The sequence below is a fragment of the Lithobates pipiens genome, unplaced genomic scaffold (genome assembly GCF_037356315.1).
Source record: "Lithobates pipiens isolate NorthernLeopardFrog02 unplaced genomic scaffold, aLitPip1_a1.2 Scaffold_27, whole genome shotgun sequence".
In the NCBI taxonomy this organism is placed as follows: domain Eukaryota; kingdom Metazoa; phylum Chordata; class Amphibia; order Anura; family Ranidae; genus Lithobates; species Lithobates pipiens.
In genome coordinates, this window is record NW_027507788.1 from 104,442,281 (window position 1) to 104,456,130 (window position 13,850).

The 13,850-nt window shown below is 43.4% G+C and overlaps 1 protein-coding gene across 4 annotated transcripts; it reads right to left on the reverse strand.

Moving 5' to 3' along the window:
- Positions 1 to 1,032: 1,032 nt before the first annotated feature.
- Positions 1,033 to 3,826, reverse strand: LOC143934037 (transmembrane protein 11, mitochondrial-like). Of its 4 annotated transcripts, none has more exons than XM_077457289.1 (2): positions 3,650 to 3,826; positions 1,033 to 1,586 (listed from the first exon to the last, which is right to left on the reverse strand). In XM_077457289.1, exons 1-2 carry the CDS (start codon positions 3,694 to 3,696, stop codon positions 1,067 to 1,069), a joined length of 567 nt encoding a protein of 188 aa, XP_077313415.1. In that variant the 5' UTR covers positions 3,697 to 3,826; the 3' UTR covers positions 1,033 to 1,066. The 4 variants fall into 4 exon arrangements, with proteins under 4 accessions (XP_077313415.1, XP_077313416.1, XP_077313417.1 ...); XM_077457290.1 differs by having other exon boundaries at positions 3,639 to 3,822; XM_077457291.1 differs by having other exon boundaries at positions 3,614 to 3,808.
- Between the last annotated feature and the right edge of the window lie 10,024 nt (positions 3,827 to 13,850).

Sequence of the window (13,850 nt, forward strand, 5' to 3'; positions counted from 1 at the left end):
AAGCAAGTGGTTAAGCCTTTACAACCACTTACAGTTCTCCCCCCTATTTTATTTGAATTGGTCATACCATCCAAAAGTGATATTTACATTATAGGTTCTGTGTGGTGGGATGAGTCCTCCTTTAGCTCCCTACATTTCTTGACTCTAGCAGCATGATAGCTCCATCATCGTTCCAAGTCCTGTTCCTGTCCACCTGGGAGGGTGGAGCATTACCTCTCATCTAGGGATCCTTGCACTTCTCCTGTTAAATTCATCTAATGACTATGGCACATTTGCGATCCTGACTCTGAATAAAGGTTTGCTAAAAGGCAGAGAAAATACTTATCTGTTTTCACATTGTGGCTCCTTTACCAGATGGATCAGCAAAGTATCACTCGGTTACTCCCGAAATAGATACCGCAGGGTTTCTGCTAACTAGGAAGTAACGTCTATCTGTCTACACCAGCGAGGGTGTGATGTCTTGGACACACATTAGTCACTCTGCCGTCTTTATTAATTGTTGTGCGTTGGTCTTACAAAGAAACTGTACTTTAACCACTTCAATACTGGCCACTTTCACCCTCTTTCTGCCCAAGCAAATTTTCACCTTTCAGTACTGTTGCTCTTTAAATGCAACACTGTACCCAAATTACATTTATATCAGTTAATTGAGAGCAGGAAGATCAATGAACTACTAGAGCGCTCACCAGCTCCCTTGTAGTTCATTGCGAACTTCAAACTATCAGCTTCAATGGCTGATGATACTTGTGGTCTTTTTATTCACAGGAAACTGAGTGAATGATGTGGCTGTGTGGGTAGAGATCCCCCGCCCGCTATCACAATTGGGGGGTGGGAGTTTGCAGATGCTGAAACACGTTAGATGTTCTACCCTACAAAACGAGCGGAACATGTAACATGCTCCAAAAGGTGAACTTATCCTTTAAGACACAGTTGGAACAAAGCACTAGGGTTTGCAGGGCCTTCCCACACCCAAAACATAACGTGATACTCTTACAAATGTAGACCCATGATATAAAGGAGAAAGCCAAATAATTAGGTCAGTATCTTTACTGCAAGAACATTTATGCTACCAGTCTGTACACAATTCAAAAACCTTTTTGGCACAGTATACTAGGGCAGTCAGTGCAATAAAATTGTGTAGTCTTTTGCGTTGTGTGTCCTCTTTCCGGACCAATACTACAGGAGAAGAAGTCCTTAGAGTCCCTGGGGGGAGCAGTGCAAGCTTTTTCCCACTCAGATCGACCTGATAATGGCAACATGGATCAGACTGCCAGGAGACACTATAAAGGGCAGCGCATGCCACACTTAAAGCTCCAGCTGGTAGTCTTAAATAATGAGCAGAGGAGCTAGGAAGGCCAAGAGGTGTCAAAAAACAAACAATTCCTGTTACAACTGAAGTTCTGTGTAGGCAATTGCCCACTGAAATCCAGCGGGCAGTCTCATCTCCCAAGCGTGCTGGTTCAATCACAATAAATTGATACTGGTGTTCAAGTGCAGCATCTAATTCTGCTTCAAACTGTTCTTGGGAGAAGTCACCATCATAAACTTCATGAATTACATAGTAATCCATATGTGGCAGATCAATCCTGCAAAACAAAGAAAGCAAATACAAGTTTGTTAGTATTTTTTGGTAAAATAATTTATGTCATAAAACAACAACACAACATATACATAGTACAACCATTCAACCGTATACAAGACAGAACTCACTGGAACCCAATAAACCTATCTTACCATAGGCCCATAACTAAACATCTCAACCCACCCACCACTAGACTGGTTGCAGGGCTTTACACTTTTGTTGCCCGTGGGTTTTCTTTAAACACTTGACCTCTAGAAAATGTTACCCCCTTCATGACCAGAGCATTTTTTTGCTATTCAGCACTGTGCTAATTGGTAATTGTGCGGTCATACAACATTGTACACAAAATTACATTTATATCATTTTTTCACACAAATGCAGCTTTCTTTTGGTGGCATTTGATCACCTCTGGGTTTTTTTTTTTTATTATATATACACTAATAAATACCAAAGATTTTGTAAAAAAAACAAAAAAAATAAACAAAAAATAAATAAATATGGCTTTCTGCTATAAATATTAAAAAAAAAATGTTTTGGTCAAAATGTATTCTGCTACATGTCTTGGTAAAAAAACAACTCAATAAGTGTATATTGATTGGCTTGCATGAAAGTTATGGCATCTGCAAATTATGGTATCTAAACTGGAATTTTAATTAATTTGATACTGGTAATGGCAGTGATCAGCAACTTACTAGTGGGACTATGATTGTGTGGTGGACAATCTGACACTGACTGACATCACCAGGGACACTAATACAGTGATCAGTTCTAATACTGTACACTGACACTATAATGACACTGGCTGGGAGGGGGTTAACATCTAGGTGCAATCAGAGGGTTAACTGTGTGCATTATGTGCTGCTTTTACTTACCAGTGTTGTTGTTTTTTTTCAGACAAAAATCACCCACATGGTGTACAGAGCCCTGTGTTATTAGTAAACATGGGGCTCTGTATTGTGACTCACTAAGCTGACCAGCAGGTCCAGGCCATAAATCATTGGAATCAAATTACAGAACAGTGACACGCACCCCCTACCTGGATATGCTGGATCACATACATGTATGTGATCCAGAGCAGAGTGGCAGCCCTGTTTCCATATAGGTTGGTCTGTAAGCCCTTAAAGAGGAATTCAAGTCTGAAATACTTATCCTAACCTCTAACAATTCAATGTCCCTCGCTGGTATCCTCTACTGGGTGCTGGGCTGCAGCTGTCCTCATTGGCTGGTGCAGGATGGATGTCACTCATGCATCTGAGCAGGAGTTCAGTCCTCCCCAGCACCCAGGATCTGTGCCAGAATGTAAACCAAGCTGCGCTTGTGCAGCTCATTGTACATTCTAAAAAAAGACTGCAAGTAGGCAGGTAGGTTTATTTGTGCAAATAAAATCCATATTAAAAAAAAAAAAAAAACTGTGCCACCCGTCACAGCCCAGCAGTGGGGGTACCGGTGGGGGTACAGTGCAACCCGTCACAACCCACCGGTGGGGGTACTGTGCCACCCCTCACAGCCCACTGGTGAAGGTACCAGTGGGGGTACAGTGCAACCCGTCACAACCCACCGGTGGGGGTACTGTGCAACCCATCACAACCTACTGGTGAGGGTACCGATGGGGGTACAGGGCAACCCGTCACAACCCACCGGTGGGGGTACTGTGCCACCCCTGACAGCCCACCACTGGGGGTAACGCGCACTACAATGTACTGTGAATAATGGAAGAGTGGCATTGAAGATGACAGTGAGTCCACAGACAATACATGGTGTCTCTGAAAAGCCTTACCATTCAACTGAGCAGGGGTAGCCGGTACAGAGAGATGGCAATGAAAGGAAGATCATAAGAAAATTCATAGAGGGCTGTGCACAGATCACACTATATCCATCCCGGGCACGGGAGAGCCGGGAGGTGAAAGCAGAGGACAGCCCGACCTCCCCTCCTGAACCCGGCACATGTCCGCACTGACACCTAGAGAGGAGCCCCTCCTCCACCCGGGCACAGACATACCGCCACACACAATGTCCGGGTCACACACACACCATGTCATTAGGTATATCCTCTGACCTCTCCGCTACCTCCAGCTCCGCCATTTTAGCCGTGCTCCAGGCTGTACGAACGCCATCTCCAGGCGCCTGCGTCACTAAGGAAGCGGAGTGTAACCAGAGCTGACCCGGGGGTGTCCTCCATTATCAGAGTCTGTCCTCACTGCGGAGCCTGAGCGTCCATCTTGTCAGAGACACAGCCCTACCACCGCTCTCCGCTAGGGGGCGCTACATGCACTCAATAGCCATGGTGCGGCGTGCTCTTCTCCCCTAACAATGATGGCGGGAGAAATGTCTTTGCTATATCCCCCATTCCTATAAACGTATGTGTGACCACCCTCAGCAATACAAACCCCATTCTATCCAATAAATGCCAATAAAGGCTCTGTACTGCTCAGTAGCTGAGGGGATTTTGAAGCTGTTTAGAACAGTTTTAGCCCCCATAGATTTTAAGGTTACACTATAATATGGTGAGCGCCTCTAGAATTGTAAGTGTAGCCATGGGGCCGTTCACTGACAGGTTAGCGGCGGATCTCCACACAGCCAGAGATCAGTCTGTGCATCCAGCTGTGATCATCACAATGAATCATTAGCTCTACCAAGAGTGTCTGCCAACCTTTCATAGTGAACAGTGGCTGCACCTAGCTGCTATCACCTGTAGTCGTACGCAAAAATTGTCTGCCCCTACAATTCACACTGGCCTTAAAGTGGTTGTAAACCCTAGGACAAGAGAATAAAAACCCGCAAGACAAAGGCATAATGAGCTAGTATGCTATACACTAGCTCATTATGAATTACTTACCTGAGATAGAAGCCCTGCAGCCATCCTTGTACACCGCTCCGGCGGCCGACATCGCTACCTGAGTTACTTCCGGGTATCACACGCCCTGGCACTGTGATCGGCCGGAGCCGTGATGAAGTCACTCCTGTGGATGTGCGTGGGAGCCGCCGGTAACAGCACATTCACTTCAGTGCGCATGTGCCGATGACGTTGGCACATGCAAATACAGGGGATATCACCTAAACAGTTTGGGTTTAGGAGATATCCAGGGTAGCTACAGGTAAGCCTTATTATAGGCTTACCTGTAGCAAAAAGTCTGTTGCAAGAGTTTACAACCACTTTATCCACTGATGTGAATGTAGCCTAAGGCTGTCCATACACCCGTGTGAAGTAGGGTTGCCACCTGTCCGGGATTCACCCTGACCGTTCGGGTTTGGAATCATGTCTCTGGGTTTCAGACAGCAGGGTTACTGGCTGCAGTTTTCAAAGCGGAGTGTGTCTGTTACAATTTGACACTGCGCCAACACCCCCCCTCCCCCCACACACACACACACGGTAGGGGAGAGGGCTCGATCTGCTCCTCTTCTTCCCACTCCTACCCCTCTGTGTCTGCTCACACTGCAATTCCTGGAGCTGTGCCAAGGATTGTTTATTATGCTTGAGTTTGTGTATTAGAACAAAAGGGAAAGTGACACAAAAGGATTTTTCTCTGTACCGTCATAAGGCATCACAATGGAATAAAATTGCTAAAATTGTATTACAAATAATTTGATCTAAGGCTCGGTTCATGCAGGGGCAACCTGACTTACAGCGCGACTTTGCAAGGCGATAAAGGAGGTGAATTTAAGCAACTTACAATGCGACTTAAAGTTGCCTCCAGGACAGGCGACTTTGGCTGTGGCCAATCACAGAATAATCAGCTCTCTGGGAGGGAGGGGTTTGCCTGGGTAAACTCATTTCTTTTCCTGTAAAGTCGCTTCATTGAAATCTAAAAAGCGCGTGACCTGTTTGGACCCCAATGCAACATAAGCATGCCTCCATCCCTATAATGATAAAAGAAAAGTGAAAGTGGATTGTGGGACTTTAAATGAGGCATGGATATGTATTTGAAATGGTCTGGGATACCTGAAATATTATTCATTGTCACTGTCCCTGCGGGAAAATCTGTATACCCATAAAGAATTTATTTTGGTCTTTCTCTCCTGGGGTTGCGAGGCATCCAGCTCCCTCTCCCCTGCCCATCCCTGTTAGATGATGGGGGCAGAGTGGGACCTTGATGCTTCGGCGTCATGCCAGCACGCTGCATGCTCGGCATCTTGCTTGATGCCGGTTTGTGTGGCAGTGCTTTTTCCATCTAGCTAGGCTATATGGACTGGATGGACTACAGCTGTGGTCTCTGCACCACGGGTGGGTGTCCACTCTGTCCAATCACATGACGTTGGCGGTGACACGCCCCATATCTGTGGGTACAAAGGCAGGGTCAGGCCAGCAGCTCACTTTACACATTCCATCAGGAGGAGAGGTTCTATGGGCTCTGATCTACACTCTAGGTAATTAGGAGGTCCTATTTATGGATCAATCTAGACACATGCTTGCATAACACTTAGACCTTTTTTGTGTATATATAGGCTATTTAACCCTTTTTTCTATCACTCACTACTTAGTTTATTTCATTATATATACACTCACCTATTTGTAATGTTTATCACCTAGTCACTTCTTGATAGGTGTTTAAGCCTAGGTGGACAGTGTTGTTTTTTGCAATTCCTCTTACTTCACACACATTTTATAACACGTGTTTTTTTTTTTTTCCTCCCTTTAAAACGTCATTATTCATCATAGCTTTTATCCAATTTTTATTTCATTTCACTATATTTATTTTTTCATTCATTTTATTTACTCTTTTAGATTCTGATCTGTGGCCCATATGTGCATACCTCATACTCTGGCATTGTGGTGTGGCTGTTCGCTTCTCCTGTTGGCCGCTGTTTCCCACTGCCCCTTCTCCATTCCTCCAGGTTCCTTGGAGAGCTATGGCTTAGGGTGAGGGGGATGTGTCCCCGCCTCAACCCCGGGGGAGACGGTTCATTCAGTGCCACCATCCCATTCCCTTTTTGGGTCTGCTGGGTGACTTATCTGAACGTGGCCAAAGGTAATGCATTCACATTCAACACCTGCTCTCTTTTAGAAAGCAATAATTTTTCATTTGAGACTGTGACCGACCAATTTACTCATTTATTTAATCTCTCTATTTAGCGATTTTTTTTTTTTTTTTTTATTTTTTTTTTTTTAATGCATCCCACTCCTGATGATTGGCTGAAATCGCCATGAAACGCGTAGAGTCCATACTCAGGGATGCCAAGCCAAGTTTGCTACAATCATGAATTTCTTTTAATTTATTGTTATATTTATTAGGATAACCATGTTCACCTGTTCTGTATGTCCATTCAATTTTTTAATTGTGATTGCTTGTACCAATTATGTCTATCCATTATATACATTAAATATGTCAATATGATTATTACTACAATTAATTATGCTTCTTGTTGCATGATCCATGTATTATATAGTATGATACATTATATATATACCTACTATTCAGTATTTGTATTTAATTTATTGGATTGATTAGCAATTCTTTATGGGTATACAGATTTTCCCGCAGGGACAGTGACAATGAATATTTCAGGTATCCCTGACCATTTCAAATACATATCCATGCCTCATTTAAAGTCCCACAATCCACTTTCACTTTTCTTCTATTGAAATCTATGGATACAAGTCACCTAGAAGTCGCCTTGAAGTAGTACAGGAACCTTTTCTGAAGTCAGAGCTACTTCAGTAGTGTACATTAACCGGTTCCCGACCGGCACGCGCCGATGTACGTCGGCAGAATGGCACGGCTGGGCAAATGGTTGTACCTATATGTTCCTTTAAATTTGCCGCCGTGCCATCGCACTTGCGACTCCTTGAGTCGGGTCACGCGGACTCAATCGTCACGGGGATACCCGCAAGCGTCTCACTGGGAGGAAGAACGGGGAGATTCTAATGTAAACAAGCATTTCCCGTTCTGCCTAGTGACAGTGTCACCGATCTCTGCTCCCTGTGAACGCTTATTGTGATTTTTTTTTTTTTTTTTAATCAAAAATGTGTAGAAGAATACATATTGGCCTAAACTGAGGAAAAAAAATAGTTTTTTTTATATTTTTGGGGATATTTATTATAGGAAAATGTAAAAAAGAATGCGTTTTTTTTCAAAATTGACGCTCTTTTTGTTTACAGAGCAAAAAAAAACGCAGAGGCAATCAAATACCACCAAAAAGCTCCATTTGTGGGAAAAAGAGACATCAATTTTGTTTGGGAGCCACGTTGCACGACCGCGCAACTGTCAGCGACAGTGCCGAACCGCAAAAAGTGCTCTGGTCAGGAAGGGGGTAAAACCTTCTGGGGCTGAAGCGGTTAAGACGGCTCTCATTGACTATAATGCAATAATAATATAAATTAGTAAAAATGCGGCGCTACCAAAAATTGCTAAATAAAAATAGTGTATGATAATCTCAAATATATGTGAATCAAATAATATACACTAAATATAAATACAATAAATAATGAATAAATATCAAAAAATGTAAACAAATATACGTGTATGCATTAGACGTGCAAAGATAGTGAATAGAAATCCGTGACAAAATATTCAGACACCTAAACAGTCCACATAGACAATCCAGATGCAAACAAACATAATAGAATATCCAAAAAATTATTAGTGAAATATCGTGAAAAATAAATAAATAGATTAATATTTAGTCCATAATTAAAGTGCATTAGTGACTGATGCCATTGCAAAAATTAATGGATAAAGTTCATGCAAAAAAATGTGATCAGACGATTCCCACACGTGCCAAATCACTGCAAGCTTCAGTGCTTAATGGGTGCACCACCTATTTCCCCCAGCCTCTCACCTCCAATAACTGGTATACAGGCACTGTATAAAGGGTAACTGCTGGCTTCTACTTTGTTCACACTGCTTCACCGCTGATACTGTGAGGATATCTATTACTTGCCCTCCCAATAGCTCCAGGGTTTCCAGGCCATACAGGATAGAAAAACACAGAGGGCTCTCATGTGCAGTAACTTCGCTATTTTATTGAAAGACACAGTAAAATCCACACTTACATTTAAGATCTCAGCAAAATGTGCAGCAGACGCGGACTTCCGGTTTCGGCCGAAAACCGGAAGTGATGGGTCCGACACCGAATTCCTTCCCTGACGCGTTGCGTTACAGAACGTAACTTTTTCAAAAAAAGTTACGTTCTGTAACGCAACGCGTCAGGGAAGGAATTCGGTGTCGGACCCATCACTTCCGGTTTTCGGCCGAAACCGGAAGTCCGCGTCTGCTGCACATTTTGCTGAGATCTTAAATGTAAGTGTGGATTTTACTGTGTCTTTCAATAAAATAGCGAAGTTACTGCACATGAGAGCCCTCTGTGTTTTTCTATCCTGTATGGCCTGGAAACCCTGGAGCTATTGGGAGGGCAAGTAATAGATATCCTCAGTATCAGCGGTGAAGCAGTGTGAACAAAGTAGAAGCCAGCAGTTACCCTTTATACAGTGCCTGTATACCAGTTATTGGAGGTGAGAGGCTGGGGGAAATAGGTGGTGCACCCATTAAGCACTGAAGCTTGCAGTGATTTGGCACGTGTGGGAATCGTCTGATCACATTTTTTTGCATGAACTTTATCCATTAATTTTTGCAATGGCATCAGTCACTAATGCACTTTAATTATGGACTAAATATTAATCTATTTATTTATTTTTCACGATATTTCACTAATAATTTTTTGGATATTCTATTATGTTTGTTTGCATCTGGATTGTCTATGTGGACTGTTTAGGTGTCTGAATATTTTGTCACGGATTTCTATTCACTATCTTTGCACGTCTAATGCATACACGTATATTTGTTTACATTTTTTGATATTTATTCATTATTTATTGTATTTATATTTAGTGTATATTATTTGATTCACATATATTTGAGATTATCATACACTATTTTTATTTAGCAATTTTTGGTAGCGCCGCATTTTTACTAATTTATATATCTATTCTGGTGCAGAGAACACTTTTTTATGCTGGCTGCTTCCTAGATACATTATTTCTTTCCTGTAGGTTATCTTAGGTGGAGCGCACTAGCATTTTCTTATTATATTTAATGCAATAATAATATAATGTAATTCAAGTAACTTGGGGCGACTTGAGGGCTGACAAGTCAGATTCCAAGTCGTTGTAGTGTGAACCGACACTTACAAAACATTTTGGATAGAGCACAAAGAGTAAAACTATCCCTCTATATGGCTGTACCACACCCACACAGTGGATATCACTTGCACCAAAGATTTTAACCACTGGGCACTTAAACACCCTTAATAATAAGACCAATTTTCAGCTTTCGGTGCGGTCACATTTTGAATGACAATTACTCAGTCATGCAACACTGGACCTATATGACATTTTTGTCCTTTTTTTTTTTTTTCACACAAATGGAGCTTTCTTTTGGTGGTATTTAGTCACCGCTCGGTTTATTCTTTTTTGTGCTATAAAAGAAAAAAGACCGAAAATTCTGTAAAAAAAAAAAAAAAAATGCAGTTTTTCTTCGTTTCTGTTATAAAATTTAGCAGATTAGTAATTTTTCTTCATAAATTTTGGCCAAAATTTATACTACTACACATCTTTGGTAAAAAGTACAAATTGGTGGATATTATTTGGTCTTTGGGAAAGTTATAGAGTCCACAAGCTATGGTGCCAATATCTGAAAATTGATCACACCTAAAGGACTGGTGGCCTATTTCAATTCTTGGGACCCTAACATGCCAGAAAAGTACAAATACCCCCCAAATGACCCCTTTTTGGAAAGAAGACATTCCAAGGTATTTAGTAAGAGGCATGATGAGTTTTTTTGAAGTTGTAATTTTTTTTTTCCCCACAATTCTTTGCAAAATCAAGATTTTTTTTTTTTTACTTTTATTTTTTCACAAAATTGTCGTCATTTTTTTTTCTCACACACAGCATATGCATACCACAAATTACACCCCAAAACACATTCTGCTATTTCTCCCGAGTACGGTGATACCACATGTGTGAAACTTTTACACAGTGTGGCCACATACAGAGGCCCAACATGCAGGGAGCACCATCAGGCGTTCTGGAGAACCCAGGACAATTCTGACATTTCTCTCCTACATGTAAAATTCATCATTTATTTTCTAGAAAATTACATAGAACCCCAAAACATTATATATGTTTTTTTTTTTTTTTAGCAAACACCCTGGAGAATACAATGGTGGTCGTTGCAACTTTTTATCTCGCACGGTATTTGCGCAGCAATATTTTGAATGTTTGTTTTTTTTTTTGGAAAAAAAAACTGGTTTGTGCTTAAAAAAAAACACAGTAAAGTTAGCCCAATTTTTGCATAATGTGAAAGATGAAGTTATGCAGAGTAAATGGATACCTAACAAGTCACGCTTCAAAATTGCACACGCTCGTGGAATGGCGCCAAACGTCGCTACTTAAAAATCCCCATAGGCGATGCTTTAACTTTTTTTTTTTTTTTTTACTGGTTACATGTTTTGAGTTACAGAGGAGGTCTAGGGCTAGAATTATTGCTCTCGCTCTAACGTTCGCAGCGATACCTCACATGTGTGGTTTGAACACCGTTTTCATATGTGGGCGGGACTTGCGTATTCGTTCGCTTCTGCACATGGGGACAGGGGCACTTTAAAAAAAAAAAAAAAAAATGTATTGTTCATTTTACTTTATTTATTTTAGTTTGAAATTTTTTCTCAAATCGCCTTTCAGGACAACCCCGGAGAGAGTGTAGCTCCACCTTGTAATTAGGAAACACATGCCCACTTTAAAAACACCTCCTCTTCCTCCATGGCTTCAGTTATTGTGTTTCCTCCTTGGAGGAAGCATGTGCCTGAACCAGGGAGAGCTACACTCTCTGCAGGGGAGTAAGGCTTACCTTTTCGTTGCAGGTTGTTTCTTTTTGACCCCCAGCAGCATCTCCATGGGGAGAGGACTCCTGGAGCTCCTGGTCCCGCCATCTCACGGGAGTAAGGACCCTCGGAGTGCCGGCGTCGGGTGCCCAGTGTCCGCTGGTTAGCGCAGGGAGGGCTCTGTTGCTGGCGGAGGCCGCGGCATGGCTCCGTTTTCGGCGCCAGGTCCCGGGCGGCGACGGCGTCGTTCACGGTGACGCGCGGGCGCTCTGAGGGGGCGTGGCGCCGTGGTTCAAGCGCCTGGAACGCAGGGATCATGGGGCGGGTCAGGTGACCGCGTGCTTCCGCTTCCGGTCGGCCCTGATGACGCGGCGGCCGGGAAAATTTAAAATGACAGAGCTGTTTGTGATGGCTGCCTCACTCAAACGATGGAAGAGTGTAAGCCAGCTATGGCAGAGACAGGCGCCCCTAGCACCGGTCCAGCCCAGGTACGTAAGGTGCACTGGCACCCTCTGCTTTACTGTTGGGCTATGTCTTTGTCTGTTCCCCCCTCTTGGGGGGCCTGTCGCTGACGGTCAGAGGTGGACTTCGCTCTGACCTTTTGCAGCCTAGTTCTGGGGTCTCACTAGTGGTCTGTTTGGTGGTGGGTCTCTGCACTGGCTTGGTGTTAAGCAACTGGTTAAGAGCTTTTAGTGAGTTAAACCTGTATGTCGTTTCAGGAAAAATCACTAGGAAAAGCTAGACCAGGTCAGAGAAAATGTCCTTCTTGCAAGACCCCCCTCAGAGATTCATGGCAGAAGGCAATGTGCAGAAATTGTATCAGGGAATTGGTGGAAGAGGAAACATCTCAACAATATAAGGATTTGTTTTCTTCGGTTAAAGAGCTGACAAACTCCTTGAGTTCAGTCAGGTCCATCCTGATACAAAACCCTCCCGCACAGACCGAGCCTCAGAACTTACCGCCCAGCCCCAGGGCGTCGTCATCCAGACAGGTGGAAACTGAAGAGTCTGGAGACGAAGGGGGTAGTACTCTCATCTCCTTTCAGGGATTCTGAGGAGGAGGAAGAGGAAGAAGATAGCAGGGGCTCCAAATTCAAGCTATCACTAGAGGAAGTAGATGATATTCTTAAAGCAATCTACACTACTCTAGAAATTCAAGAAGAAAAAGTACAACTGTCAGTTCATGACAAAATGTACCAGGGGTTGGACGAAACAAAACGGAGAGTTTTTCCAGTCCACAGGGTCCTCTCAGACTCAGTGAGAAAGGAGTGGAAGGACCCAGAAAAAGCCCCTTTCTTCTCTAAAGCTCTCAAGAGAAGGTTTCCCTTCGAAGATAAGGACTCAGAGGTTTGGAACAAGAAACCCAGAGTCGATGCAGCTTTCTCGCAGGTATCCAGACGAACGGATCTAGCCTTTGAGGATATGGGGATCCTTAAAGACCCAATGGACAAAAAAGCTGACTCCATCCTTAAAAAGGCTTGGGATGCTGCGTCAGTCAGTCTAAAACCAGCAATGGCAGCTACGGTAGTGGCCAGGAATCTGGAATGTTGGGTAGAGAAGCTGAAGAGCCATATTGAGGCGGGGACACCCCGCAAGGATCTCTTAGAGTCCTTTCCACTGATCCTGAATGCACATGGCGGATGCATCAGCAGAATCGGTTAAACTGGCTGCTAGGTCTTCGGCTCTTGTAAATTCAGCCAGGAGAGCAGTTTGGCTGAAAACCTGGTCTGGGGACACTGCTTCTAAGGTCAAGCTGTGTGGTCTTCCCTTCTCGGGTGACTTGCTCTTTGGTCCCGATTTAGAGTCTGTGCTGGATAGAACAGCCGATTAAAAAGAAGGCTTTTCCAGTTAAGAAAAAGCAGATTGCCAAAAAGAATTTTCGTGCTTTTCAGCAGTCCCATAAAGACCAGGAGCGCAAGAGCAGATGGGGTTCACAGAAGGGCAAAGGCAAGGGTGGAGTCCTCTTTAGATCTCCCCCAGAGCAGTCCCCTAAGAGCAAGTGACAATATCTCCCCAGTGGGGGGGAGACTGTCAGCTTTTCGCGAACAATGGGACAGGCTGTCTCCAAATCTGTTCGTGAAGAGCGTTGTCGATCAGGGGTACAGGTTGGAGTTTTCAGAACTACCCCCGAGCAGGTTTTACGTGACAACATTGCCAAGGGATCAGGAGAAGGCCTCTGCAATGAAGCTTTTGTTACAGGAGCTGATACAGCAAGAGGTTCTGATTCAAGTCCCAGTAAACCAGCAGGGCGGGGGTTTTTATTCACATATTTTTCTGGTGAAAAAACCCTCAGGGAAGTACCGTCTAATCCTGAATCTGAAATTCCTGAACAGGTTCATTCGGTACAAACATTTCAGGATGGATACAATTTTCTCCATCACAAAGCTGTTGACCCCAGAATGCTTCATGGCATCCCTGGATCTAAGGGATGCCTACCTTCATATACCAATTCATC